The 12,966-nt window shown below is 43.1% G+C and overlaps 1 protein-coding gene across 3 annotated transcripts in view; it reads right to left on the bottom strand.

The window, feature by feature from the left end:
* AGFG2 (ArfGAP with FG repeats 2) overlaps positions 1-12,601 on the bottom strand; it is a 31,181-nt gene extending 18,580 nt beyond the window's left edge. Inside the window, exon 1 of one of the 3 annotated variants that reach the window (XM_077140777.1) lies at positions 12,497-12,601. In XM_077140777.1, the coding sequence (XP_076996892.1) occupies positions 12,497-12,570 (74 nt within the window). In that variant the 5' untranslated portion in view covers positions 12,571-12,601. Of the gene's footprint in view, positions 1-8,582; positions 8,961-12,496 lie in introns of those variants that run through there. The other 2 variants (XM_077140775.1, XM_077140774.1) reach the window with 2 other exon arrangements.
* Between the last annotated feature and the right edge of the window lie 365 nt (positions 12,602-12,966).

The following is a 12,966-nucleotide window of genomic DNA, read 5'->3' as shown; positions in this document are numbered from 1 at the left end:
TTCACTGATCTACACCTACTGCCCTTTAACAAAACACAGTCTACCCCCCTGGCAACCAGGAGCACAGGAACTTGGTTTAGCAGCACATGTGGGAAAGACAGCCTCAACTGAGAATGGAAATATCAAGATATTAAAATAAAAGTAACTCTACGGTACAGGGGTAGTTCAGTGGTTAGAATGCTTGCCTTCCATGCGGGAGACCCAGGTTCAATTCCCGGACCATGTACCCCCCGAAATAAATAAATAAAATAAATAAAAATAAAAGTAATTCTAGATTAGGATCTGGCAGGTATCCATAGGAAAGCAAAGGGAGGAGAAAGAGATAACAAAATTTATCAAGTGGAAATCCTAAAAATTTACCAAGAAGGTGGGGAAAGCACACACTTAGGCTTACAGGCACACAGAGGATAAAGGAGCACCTGCCAAGCCTGGGAGAACAGCAGTGTATCCATCAGTGTGAGTGACGGCTGTGGGGTTAGGGCAGGGCAACAGATGACACAGCCTAGAGTGAATGGTGAAGGGCTGCTTTTTTGGGATGATAAATTACTGACTGTGGAATTCTAACAAAGGACAGGACACTAGAGCTATAACTGAAGGTGTTTTTTCAGCAATTCTGATGTTACATGCTCAAGTAAAGGGTCTTGAAATACTCCTTTAAAGGACAAGCAATATCAAAGAGGACTGAGGCCTCAATGAAAGAGCAGGGAGAAACAAAAGGAAGGTTTTGTTACTACATGTCAAACAATAGCTCTTTGCCTGTTTAATGTCTAGCCAGAGCCAATCTTTCAGTCTCTATGCCCCTGACCTTTCCATCTCCCACTAACAAATATTTACTTGCCAAAATACAAGGCATATGGAAGGCACTTTGGGAGATACAAAACCACTAGGACCTGACTCTTGAGTACCAGAAGCCTGGGTAAGGGGGTACTTCTTGACTCGGTAGGGTACATTCAGTCAATCACAAACAGTTCAGGGAGAATGTGACTCCAGGACGGGGTGGGGGGTGGGGGTGGGGGATAGGGAAGAGAAATGGTCACAGGAAAAGTAAAATGTATTGCTTACTCTAGAAAAACACATTCCAAGCCTATCACAAAAAGGTCATTGACATTTCCTGAAAGGACAACCGGAACTGTTGGCAAAGTATAACATAATAGGGAGGTGAGCTTCCTTGTTAGGGGGAGGGAGAAGGTCTCTCCACCCAGGCCTCAATCAAGAGGGGGTGCCTGGAACAACAGAACTTCCTATGGCTGAGCTGGCTGAGCTGGCACTGAAGGTTTTTTGTTTTTTTTTGTGAGGAGGGTGGGGTGAGAGGAAGGCAGAGAAAATAAGAGCTCTAGATGCTTTGGGTCAAATAAGTCTGATGGAACAGGATGTTTCCACAGCACAGTACAAAAAGCACTGCTCTGACCTTGATATCTGTAGACTGGATTATGTATAACCAGAGCCACGGTTTGGGGGTAGGGAAAATTCTCCACCAGGCAACACTCTGCAGCCACTGGGAGAGGGCCTAGTTACATGGCCTATGAGTCAGAGGGTTTGTGTCTGAATCACAGAAATCATTGCAAGCTGAGGGAATTCAATTTAGAAACAAGAGCCCCTCTCCCCCCAGTAACTGGTATCAAACGGTCTAGGTGTGTTATGCTTCACTGGATACATACCAGGGTTTTGCAATGGGACAGATGTGAGCCAGTGGCCTGGAATTAATAGATTCCATCCACTCTCCAGCCCCACTCAGTCTCCCCTACATACCTCTCAGGGTCTTCCTAAAAGAAGTAAGAACTAGAAGGAAATACTGCTCTTCCAGTTATCACATTAAATCCATTTGGTTATTTCCAACCAGGAGGTGATGGGGAAATGGAGAGATAAATTTATTTTTCGGCAGTAGGACAAGTTTTTCTAATCAAAACAGCCATATTTCCCCAGCCCTATCTCTTCATCTACTTTAGTTTCTTTTTCACGAGGCACTTAAATGGCATTTGCAGTGCTCTGAATCACTTAGCAAATGAAGCCACTTGTAGATCTTAAAGCCTGCCCACTTCTTTCTCTTTCCTTCTTTCTCCCCTCCCCCTCTGATTCTATTAAACATACTACTGTTTTCACAAATATCCCACCTTTTGTTTTCCTGTGGTCATCACCCTCAAGCTGGCCTGGATTTTGCTTCTATCATGCTTCATAAAAGTGTCAAACCTGCTCAGCTGCTCAGAAAAGAAGGTTTTGCCAGGTCAACAATGGAAAAAGCCAGTTCTACCCCACACCCTAGTTCTTTGATCTGTGCCAAATTTCTACTGAGGTATTCCTTGCCTCTGAATATTCGTGTTCAAATTCATATACCCTAGATTGTTTCTTTGCTCCTGGGATGTCTCTTCCGTCTCTAAGCAGGCTATAGATAAATCAGTTTCACTCTCACCTTGAAAAATAACCACCACCAAGAAGAGCCAAGGTCCCCCTTTAACCTTGCTCCAGGGTCAATTTCACGAAACCTCCTTCTAATCTAAACTCTCCTGCTGCCTGTTTCCTCTAGTTCTTCCCCAGTTGCAATGATAAACAACTGTCTACTCTATATCCTAGCCAGTTAGAGTCCTGATAACATTTTCAGTTGCCTTCCTCTTCAGGCTCATTTTACATCCTGCATCCCTTCTCATTCCTTTGGTAATTTGTTCTCTCCTTAGGGACTTTTTAAGTTGTCTATGTAACCTTAAGAGAAAGTGCCTAAATCTGTAATTTAGTGAAACTCTGTACACTGCTACCTAACAGTGAATAGGAAAGGTGAGGCAGGAGGGGATGGTGGGGTGGGACTAAAATAGGGGCCAGGTATATCTGTACCTCTACAACCCAGACAGGTGGAAAAGTACTGAATTACTGAACAACTTACTACACTTTTCCTTCCACGGAGATAAAAAATACTTTAGATAAGAGCCACTTAGTGAGCAAGACAGGGAAAACAAGGCACAAGGAGGGTAGGAAATTGTCACAAAATAGACAACTGTGAAGCACATCTCTTGATGCCAGGGGCCAGAGCTCTTTCTACCTTGATTTTGACACTCATTATCAGAGTGAGCTTGTGGGAGGTAGAAAAGACTACTGAGCCCTGAGGGCAATGGAGTAAAGGACAGCCCAAAACAGCCAGACTGGGGAAGCATGGCATATACCTTGCTGAAAAAATTGAGCATCAAAGGGTAATGTCCATCCCTGATGTCAATGTGATCTCAGGTCTTAACATCCACTTTCTTTCTAAAGAGTGGTTTATCCATGGAGGCATCCAGGCAAATGGGAACAAGAAAGAACGCAAGAATGTGAGAAGCAATGCTGAGAAAAAAGATCCTTTAGCAATAATTTGTACCCCATTCTAAGCTTCAAGTAACAGACCCACTCTCTAGTAGAAAATGAGAAATAAAACCTAAAAAGCAAGCATATGTATATGTTGGGAAAATAAAAAAGATCCACATCCAGGTTAAGGAAACTAGGTATTGGAAGAAAATCAAATGAGTAAAACAAGGTCAAATTTAGACCTCCAGTTGTGGCAGCATGTATGTAAATTTAGAAATGCCAGAAACTAGCAGTCTCTCTCTCTCAGACCCTCACACCAACGCTGTGGGTTTTTGCTACAGCTGAGAAAATATTTATAATTTAAAAACAAGGAGAGAGAGAATAAGCACAGACATTCAAGGATGAAGGCACTGTCATACCCACCCACCAATTTTTTTCTTTCTTTTGCATGGGCAGGCACTGGGAACCGAACCCAGGTCTCCGACATGGCAGGCGAGAACTCTGCCTCCTGAGCCACCATGGCCCGCCCCCACCCATCAAATTTTAAATCTGAATTTTCCTTCAGATCTTAGGAGATTCAAATTCAAATTTTGTCACATCAGCCAATCCAGCTAGCTGAGAACTTTGGCAATTCTTCTCCCTGTCCCCAGAGAACTCCACACCCTTAAGAGGTAGACATAATTGTAACAGTCAGTCAAAAACTGGCTTTTAAAATAAAGCCAACTCTGCTGTCTCCTTTCTCTGATTACAGTGCTAAGTATGGTTCTTCAGTTTGTTTCCCCTCTTCATTTTTTTGGGGGGGTGGGGTGGGGTCATGGCCTATTGATTTGGATGTCCCTAAAGTTTGACACAGTAGCAGGTTTCCCTGATGGTAAAGTTAAATAGTTCCGTATTTTTTCTCCCATCCCTCAAGGGACTTGGCCAATATTTTTTTATTATCTGCTTAATATATTCTAGGATATATCCAGGCATTACATTAAGCTATACAGGATTAAAGGACCCCTTTCTTATTCTGGGCTCCCTGTGTTTCAATTGTTCAAACGAGCTATACAGATAGGTTGAGTTAGATTATGTGTTACAAAAAATTTCGGTTCCAGACCAAATAAACCTTTCTCTTTTTGGTCTCAAAGAGTAGGTATGGTTTTAAAGTATAAACAATGTCTTCCTTACCCCTGTGTTCTGAATTACTTTTAACCCCAACCTGATCGGTTACGTTCTTATCTCTAAATATCAGGTTACACACATATATATATGTAACCTGATATTTATATATATATATATAAACAGCCTCTCGAAATCCAGAAATACCAATTACCACTCTGGACTAAATGTGTCTGCTATAAAAGCTTACAATTTAGGCCCCTATTTTCTTGTAAGCATTTTCTAAAGGAGACCATACCATTGTTGTTCCCCCCCTCTTCATTTTAACAAAGAATATTTCCTTTCTTTTCAACATATCTCAGCAGGAGTCATCACTCTCTAACCACTACTGTACTTAGTTTTATTTTACTTCATAGTACTTACCATTACCTGAAATTATGATTTCTTTATTGTCCATGGTTCCTATTAGGATGTTGGCTACATAAAGAAAGGAACTTTGCCAATTTTGTTCACTACTCTAGTATCTCCTGTGCCTAAAGAAATGTCTGAGACTTGAGAGGCATGCCATATTTATTTGCTGACTGACTGACCTAATGAATATCCAAGGCTGTTGGCCTAGCACAACTTTCACTTTCTACCACCCCAAAATCTTAATCTACGGCAATCACGCCTGTGGATTTCAGATGTTAGCTTGTCCCCTGCATGCCATCCTGGAACCATACCCCTCCACTGGCTGCTGTACTGTGGTGCTCTCTGACTTTGCTGCCAGCAAGCAGCAGCCTCTGCCTCATACATTCTGCCTATGGATCACCTGCCAGCACCCAGCTCTTCCCATAGCACATCAAAGAGACACGTGATATTTTGTTAAGACCCCTTTAAACGGTTTACCTGCCTTGCCCTAGTCCATACTAATTAGAACTCCAATTAGCAAATGAGAGGTACCACCAGAACCCAGGCCAGGGATAACCAGTCATGGCCAGGGAAACCACAGCTTTCAGCTAGAGTTGCTTCTGATATTTTTCTCCCTATAATCTCAACTTGCCTTCACTTCAACTTCACTTACTGGCCCAGCCTCTTGCTTCTTTACTTCTCATTTCCTGTTAACAAAGGGTTGGTCTTAGCTTCTCGCTTTCCAACTACCAAAATATGTTCCCCATAGTCTACTACTGCAAGGATTGCTCTCTGTGGGGGTATGTTGAAGTTCTCTGTATTATTTTCATATTATTATTTCTGAATTTTTGTATTACATTTTTCCAAGTAATTTTAAGTATTTTGTTTGTTTGTTTGTGTCTTTTGTTTTTTTTCTTTTTCCTTTTTTATATATATTTTTTTATTTTTTATTATTATTATTTTTTTTATTTTTTCTCTATATTAACATTCTATATCTTTTTCTGTTGTTTTGTTAGTTCTTTTCCTAAATCGATGCAAATGTACTAAGAAATGATGATCATACATCTATGTGATGATATTAAGAATTACTGAATTTTAAGTATTTTTAAATAAAAATCTAAAAAAAAAGAAAGAAAAAAATTACTTCTCAAGTGACGCTCAAAATACTTTACCAAAATACCGAACAAAAATTCTTTTTTAGAATCTCTAGAAACTAAAAAAGGCTGGTATATGCCTCCTACCTGGTCCCACAGGAATTTAAGTTCCTGAGAAGCTAGACCCTCAGCATAAGTTACATACTGATCAGAGTCAGGCCTCCTAGGCTACTTTCTTGCAAACTAACTCAGCAATCCTTGGGACATAACATAACTATAACATAACCACCACCCTGAGGGCAGGTGTGGGGCATCTCAATGAGATCAACAACAGCGGCCACAGGGGAAAAGTGGTAAAGTTCTGCAAACTGTGTGCCAACATTTGAGGCATTTCCTTTTCCAGTAAAAGAAACTGGGTTTTTAGTGTGTCCCAGATAACTTTCTCTGCCTTATGCCCTTATTGAGGGATATTCATTATAGAAGAGAAATGTTATTTATAGGGCACTTTAGACCAAGAGCTATAAAATAATGATAATGATGTCAGCAGTTCCCATTTATTCAGCATTTATCTTTCATGCCATCACAACCATCTGTTGCAATGAATTAATACTCTGTTTCCTGACATTTCTTCCTAGGACCCAGACTCTGATACCCCATCAATTTTATCCCCCTGCTTCTTCTCTTTACATCCAGATTCTATAATCAGATTTTCTTTATCATAAGAGGACTGTCAGAAATCTGCTCTTTCCCTTTCTTTTCTTTTAAAAAGATATTCTTAAGTGAATTAGTTTTGGAATCCCTACCAGAGTGTTTCCTACATTTTATTTTTGCCTATTACTCATATGTGTATCTTTTTAGATACACAGTTACACATGAATACAAACACAGAGGTACACAGAAGACTACTGCATAATTACATGCACCCAAGGCTTCTATATATAATATCAAATAAATATGCATACCCTTAGGCATAAGCTCTCACATGTGATATACAAGCTTATATGAATACGAATTGAGGTTTAGTGAATATGAAATACAAGGAATGGGACAGATACTTTATTCTTTTGTACTCTCCCTGTTCGAAATATAAGCTGAAAAGACTGGGCAGGCAGAGTACAAAAGAATAAAGTAACACCCATGGTACTAATTTTCAGTGGCATTGCAATAATGAAAATTCTCTATATGTGTCAGAATAGTCTCAATGAGAAGCTGATTTGAAGGTGGGCCCATCCCTTTCCACTTTCCACTATAAATAACCCTAAATTTTGCTCCCTTTCTCCTCAGAATACTTGTCCCAGGCTCAAGTTTCTATCCTCTTGCTTCATCTGAATTTCTGTCTCAAATTTATGACACATTCTTGCTTGGGTTCTAAATTATTCTCCCAAGATACTGACTTAGACCAAAGTCCATTCTCACAACACAGAAGTGAGGGTAATCAGACAGAGAAGTTTGCCAAAAGAGGTAAAAACTGAGTAGAGAAATCACACTAAACTGTATCTCACGAGACCTGGATCCTCATTTCTGGCCTGCCACGATCATAACTAATATCAAACAACAAATGTTCAGAAGAGCAACCTTCTTCCCATATGGCACTGGATAAGTTACTAGACCTCTCTTTGCTTCTGTTCTCCCATCTGTTATGCAAGAACAATACTGCCTCCTCCTTGTCTCCTAAAGATGTAAGGAGAGAAGAAACAAGGAAAGCTTCACCTAATGAAGCAAAACAAAACACTGTGTAAAATAATACTAAAACATGATCTAAATAAACCCCTTGATAAGTTTAGATACAGAGATCCAGGCCTGGTATCAGAGGTTAGCCATGCATTTAACCAAATAATTTCCTAAGGGTGGGGGTGGCGGTGGGGGGACCAGAAACCTGGGCTAGACCTGTGGCTCTGGATTAGTTTAGTTATGACCAAATACAGGGCCATCGCCAAGTGCAGGGGTGCATAGTACACAACAAAACCCCCCAAATCTATAAAGAGTTTGCTAGATGCTACCAGGATCCAGCCATAGCAACAAGGAGCTTAAAGGTAAATTATAATATTTAAGGATGGCTCATTCAGATCTCCGAATCTCTGGAAAACTTAAGCTCTCTATCACAGAAAAGCACCTTCTCAAACTTCCTAAGAAGTCTACCCTCTGGGTAACATTCCTGCAAGCCCTGCAAGATTAGATCTGCACCTGAACGTTGGAACATAGCTCCTTATTATGCTGTCAGCCTGGGTTAAATCACCTATTTTAAATCGGTTTCTCCATCTCACACTTCGGGGATGGGCCTAAGCCATTAGGAAGAAAGGTACTGCATGCCCTCATCTTGAATTCAGCCCTCCCTACCTCTTTCCTTTTTGCCCTCCACTTACAGAAAGTTCCTTTGAATGTGTATGTCATTCCTTGGCCCTTTAAATCCCTCCCCGCCTCCCGAGTTCCTTTCAATTTTCCCCACTTTCGCCCCACTTTCAGGTCGTCTCGCTTCGCTTCGGGAGTTTCTCCGTTACTCTCGGGGTTGCCTGCCTTTCCATCGGCTTCCACAGCGCGACTCTAATCTCCTCCGCCCCGTCTCTCCCCTGCCCTTCTCCGTCCCCAGGCCACCTCTGCAGCAGACGATCCTCTCGCCACAGCCGGCGCGTCCCCTGGCCTCCCCCTCGGCCCGGCGACCCTGGGAGCTTGGGCCCCCTGCCTACCCCGGGCTCCCCCCCCCCCCCCCCACCGACTCGCCGGCCCACTCACAGGAGGCCGGAGCAGGTGGTGCACACGAAGCTGCCCACGGTGATATCCACGTAGGTGACCCCGCGCTGGGCGCACTCGAAGCAGTGGCGGTTCCCGGCCTGGCTGCAGCCGCCCAGCTCCCGCACCCGGCGACACCACACCTCCGAGGCCGCCTCCGCCTCCGCCTTGCCCCCGCCGACCCCGCCGCCCGGGCCTGGGCCCTTCTTCGCCGCCATCACCATCGCCGCCCACTCGCTCGACCCTTCTCCCGGCAATTCAACAGTCACCCCTTCAACCGCTGGCGTCTTCCCGCCGCCTCCGCCGCCTCCACACGCCCAGCGCCCCTGACAGAAGCTCGGGAGGCGGTGGCGTCGACGCGAGACTCCTCAGCCCCCCACCTCCCTATCCTGCACGCTGATTGGCTAGTCTTCTCCCACCTCCTCACGCTGATTGGCTCGGTACTGAACGGCCCGGGTTACGGGAGCCGTCGACGCCACGCCCACCACCTTAAGGCCTCACACCTCTCCGATTGGGCAGCGAAGATGCGGGCGGGGAGAACGGCGCAAGTTCTCTTCTTTGTCCTCGCCCCCTCTAGCCAACGCTTTCTCTGCGGCCCGCCCCACTCCTCAGCTTTGATTGGTGAGTCCTCTTCCAACTCCCTCCTGACGCTAGCTCTGATTGGCTGGCAAGGTTGCAAAGTTAGCGCGCGAGAAAGAGCAGGTGTCTCGCGCGTGCGCAGTTCTCATCTTCAGGACGGATGACAATTCCCGCCAAGCTTCAAATGCCAGCTCTCAGCTAGACTGTGCCGAGCGGCGTGCAACGTAGAAGACAAGTGGCTCTGTGAGGGGCCGAAGGAGAGAGGGGAAAGAAGGGAGCTCTAAAGGAAAGGAAGGGAGGAGGAACGGAAAGGCTTTCTAAATGATATTTCCCTATGCCATAGGTAGAATCCCCATTTTACAGAGGAGAAAGCAGTCTTAGGATAAACAGCGTGCTGTATTTCACACATTGTGGTCCAGCCAGGATTCTTACCGGGGTTTTTGACTTTAGATGCAGTTAGCCACCACATTATTCGTGGAGTAATACTTGGTCATTCATTTGATGAATGACCAAGTATTTGATAAACACTTCGGAGCGTCTATTATGTTTCAGGCACCGTTCTGGACACTGAGAATTCAACAGTGGACAGAATAAAAAACTCCTATCCTCCTGGAGCTCACACTCCAGTGGGGGGAGGCAGAGAACAAAACAAGGAATCGTCAGTTAATGATTAGTCTTATACCAAGAATTACAACAATGTATTGTAAAAGAGAGTGATATCTTGGTTGATTTAGATTGGGTTGGGCAGGGTAACTATTTAACTTAAGCTGAGACCTGAATAATCAAAAAGGAGTCAGCCATGAGGACACCTGAGGAGCAAGATCCCAGGCAGATGGAAAAGCCAGTGCAAAGGCCCAAAAGCAAGAAAAAGCTTGGTGTGTTGAAACAGCAAAAAAGAAAGTCAGAGTGATTGGAGCATGGCGAGCGAGGGGAGAGGGATGGGAATGATGCTGAAGTAGGACCAGATCACATAAAACCTCCCAAACTTTGGCAACTTTCCGAACAAAGTTTGTTGGGAAACACTAAATAGTTGGGGATTAACCAAGAGAGAGTTTATTTCTCTCATGTAAAAATCTAAGTAAGCATTCCGAGGCTGGTGAATTGTTCCACTGTTAGGGACCCAGGCTCCTTCTATCTTTTGCGCCACAGTGTGTTACCTCTGCTCCCAAGTTCACTTCATGATCTATTCCAGCTTCAGCCATCATGCCTGCATTACAGCTCTTTTAAAGGGCTTACTGGGACACTGAACACAACCAGATCGACTCATTGGCCAAAACTTAGTCACATGACCACACCTAAGTGCAAGGAGGGGCTCTGAAAAAGCACTCTTTCTTCTGGGCTTCCATGGGCTCCTTTAAACTTCAGAAGTTCTGTTACTGAAGTAGAAAGCGAGGCAATATGTTAAATAAAATCATAGGCATTACCACAGAAACCATTGGAAGAATTTTAGCAGGGGCAAGACATGATCTGATTTTCATTTTTGAAAAAAAATCGTTCTTTCCACTGTAGAGAAGAATGTTTTAGGTGCTACGATTGGAACTAGAGAAGGCAGTTAGTAACTGGGTCCAGAGGTCCAGGTTATAGGTGATGGTGGTGTAGGAGTTGGTTGGAGAGAATGTTTCAGAGAATATTTTAGAGGTAAAATCCACAGGGCTTGCCAGTGGATTAAGAGGGAAAGAGGAATCAATGACAACCTCTTTAGAGAAGTGCTATCCAATAGAGCTTTCTGTGATGATGGAAATGTTCTATATCTGACTGTCCAATAGAGTAGCTGCTAGCTACATGTGACTGTTGAGCACTTGAAATGAGCACTAGTAAAGCTGAGAAGCTGAGTTTTAAATTTTATTTAATCTTAATTAATTAAAATATAAATGGACACATGTGATTAGGAGCCACCGTATTAGGCAGAGCAGCTCTAGATTTTTGTTTTGAGCAACTGGGTGGCTTATGTTGCCATTTATTGTGAAGGGGGAGTTGGAAGGAGACGCCGGTTAGGAGATGCTGGTAATCAGAAACCATAGGTTTGCTTTGGATGTATTGATGTGAGGTGCTGTGAGGCCTCCAAGGGGAAAGATCAAGTGGACAGGTGAACATATCATCTGGATTTCCATGATGATCCCTAGCTAGAAATGTGGGTTTAGGAGTTATTAGTATATAGAAATTACTTAAAGTCATGTGACTGGATGAGGTTGCTTAGAGAGAACATATAAGTAGAGAAAAGACAAAGATTCAGGACTAAGCCCTGGAGCACTCCCATTTGTACTTTGTTTCACTTCTCCAGTTATCACGGCTGTAAATGGACTCATTGTCCCTAAAAGAAGGCAACACCAAGTCATATTCAGATATGCAAATGTGACATCTCAGAACACTTTAAACATTCCTTTGTTTAGAGTTCACAATTTCCAAGTGAACTCTATTCCTCTTCCTGTACTTTCTCGTTAGTCAAAGATTATTTCTTACCATCCAGTAAATTTAGCACCCTCTGGCTGAGAGTTGCACTGACTGAGAAGCAGATTGGTGAACGATGGTGTGCACATATAATCGAACTTTGTGCTGCTACAAAGAGGAACGAAGCTGTGAGGCATGCAATGATGTGAATGAACATGTGGGACATTTGGTGAGGCAAAATAAACCAGAACAAAAGAGCAAATATCATATGATCTCATTTGGGGCCTAGATTGTAAGCTCTTATAGCAGTTACATTTAGTCTGGAGTGGTTACTGTTATCTCTGAATTTTTGAGAGGCTGTGATATATAGAGCTAAGAATGAAGCCAAACGGGTCTGGATTAAGGTAATTCAGAATACAGGGGTAAGGAAGACATTGCCTGTATTTTAGAACTTCACTTACTTTTTGAGACCAAAGGAAGAAAGTTTTATTATGTCCAGAGCCTAGGTTTTCTGTAGCACATAATCTAACTCAACCTGTCTGGATAGATCATTTAAACAATCCAAACTCAGGGAGCCCAGAATAAGAATGAGAATCTTTAATCCTGTATAGCTTAATGTAATACCTGGATACATCCTAGAGTATATTAAGCAGGTAATCCAAAAGTATTGGCAAAGTCCCTTGAGGGAAAGGAGAAACAATATGGAATTGTTAACCCCACTATATCCAAACATTAGGAACACCCAAATCAATAGGCCAAGCCCTTGATCTTCAGGTTTGCTCTTGTGAGGTTTATTGTTCTGGCTAGCTAGTTTGCTAGCTGCCAGAATGCAATATACCAGAAACAGAATGGCTTTTAAAAAGGGGAATTTAATAAATTGCTAGTTTACAGTTCTAAGGCTGAGAAAATGTCCCAATTAAAACAAGTCTGTAAAAGGCATAGAAAGATACCTTGGTTCAAGAAGGCCGATGAAGTTCAATGTTTCTCTCTCAGCTGGCAGGGCACATGGCAAACATGACAGCATCTCCTGGCTTTCTCATGGCTCTACCAAAAAGGGCTCTCTCCAAAATGTTTCCTCTTTTAAAAGATTCCCATAAGCAACTCCACCTTCAATGGGTGAAGACACACCTCCATAGAAATCATCTGATCAAAAGTTACCACCCACAATTGGGTGGGTCACATCTCCATGGAAACAATCAAATGCTCCCACCCAGCAATATTGAATGAAGATTAAAGGACATGGCTTTTCTGAGGTCCACCACATATTCAAACTGGCACACTTATGTGTGTAGCAGAGAAGCTTAGCCTTTCTATAGAAATGCCTAGGAGTCACCTCTGGAGGACCTCTTTTGTTGCTCAGATGTGGCCTCTCTCTCTCTCTCTCTCTAAGCCCAACTCTGCAAGTGAAACCATTGTCCCT

Source organism: Tamandua tetradactyla, chromosome 23, assembly GCF_023851605.1.
Source record: "Tamandua tetradactyla isolate mTamTet1 chromosome 23, mTamTet1.pri, whole genome shotgun sequence".
In the NCBI taxonomy this organism is placed as follows: Eukaryota; Metazoa; Chordata; class Mammalia; order Pilosa; family Myrmecophagidae; genus Tamandua; species Tamandua tetradactyla.
The sequence above is the reverse complement of the archived record's forward strand: the minus strand, read 5'-3'. Positions and strand labels throughout refer to the sequence as shown.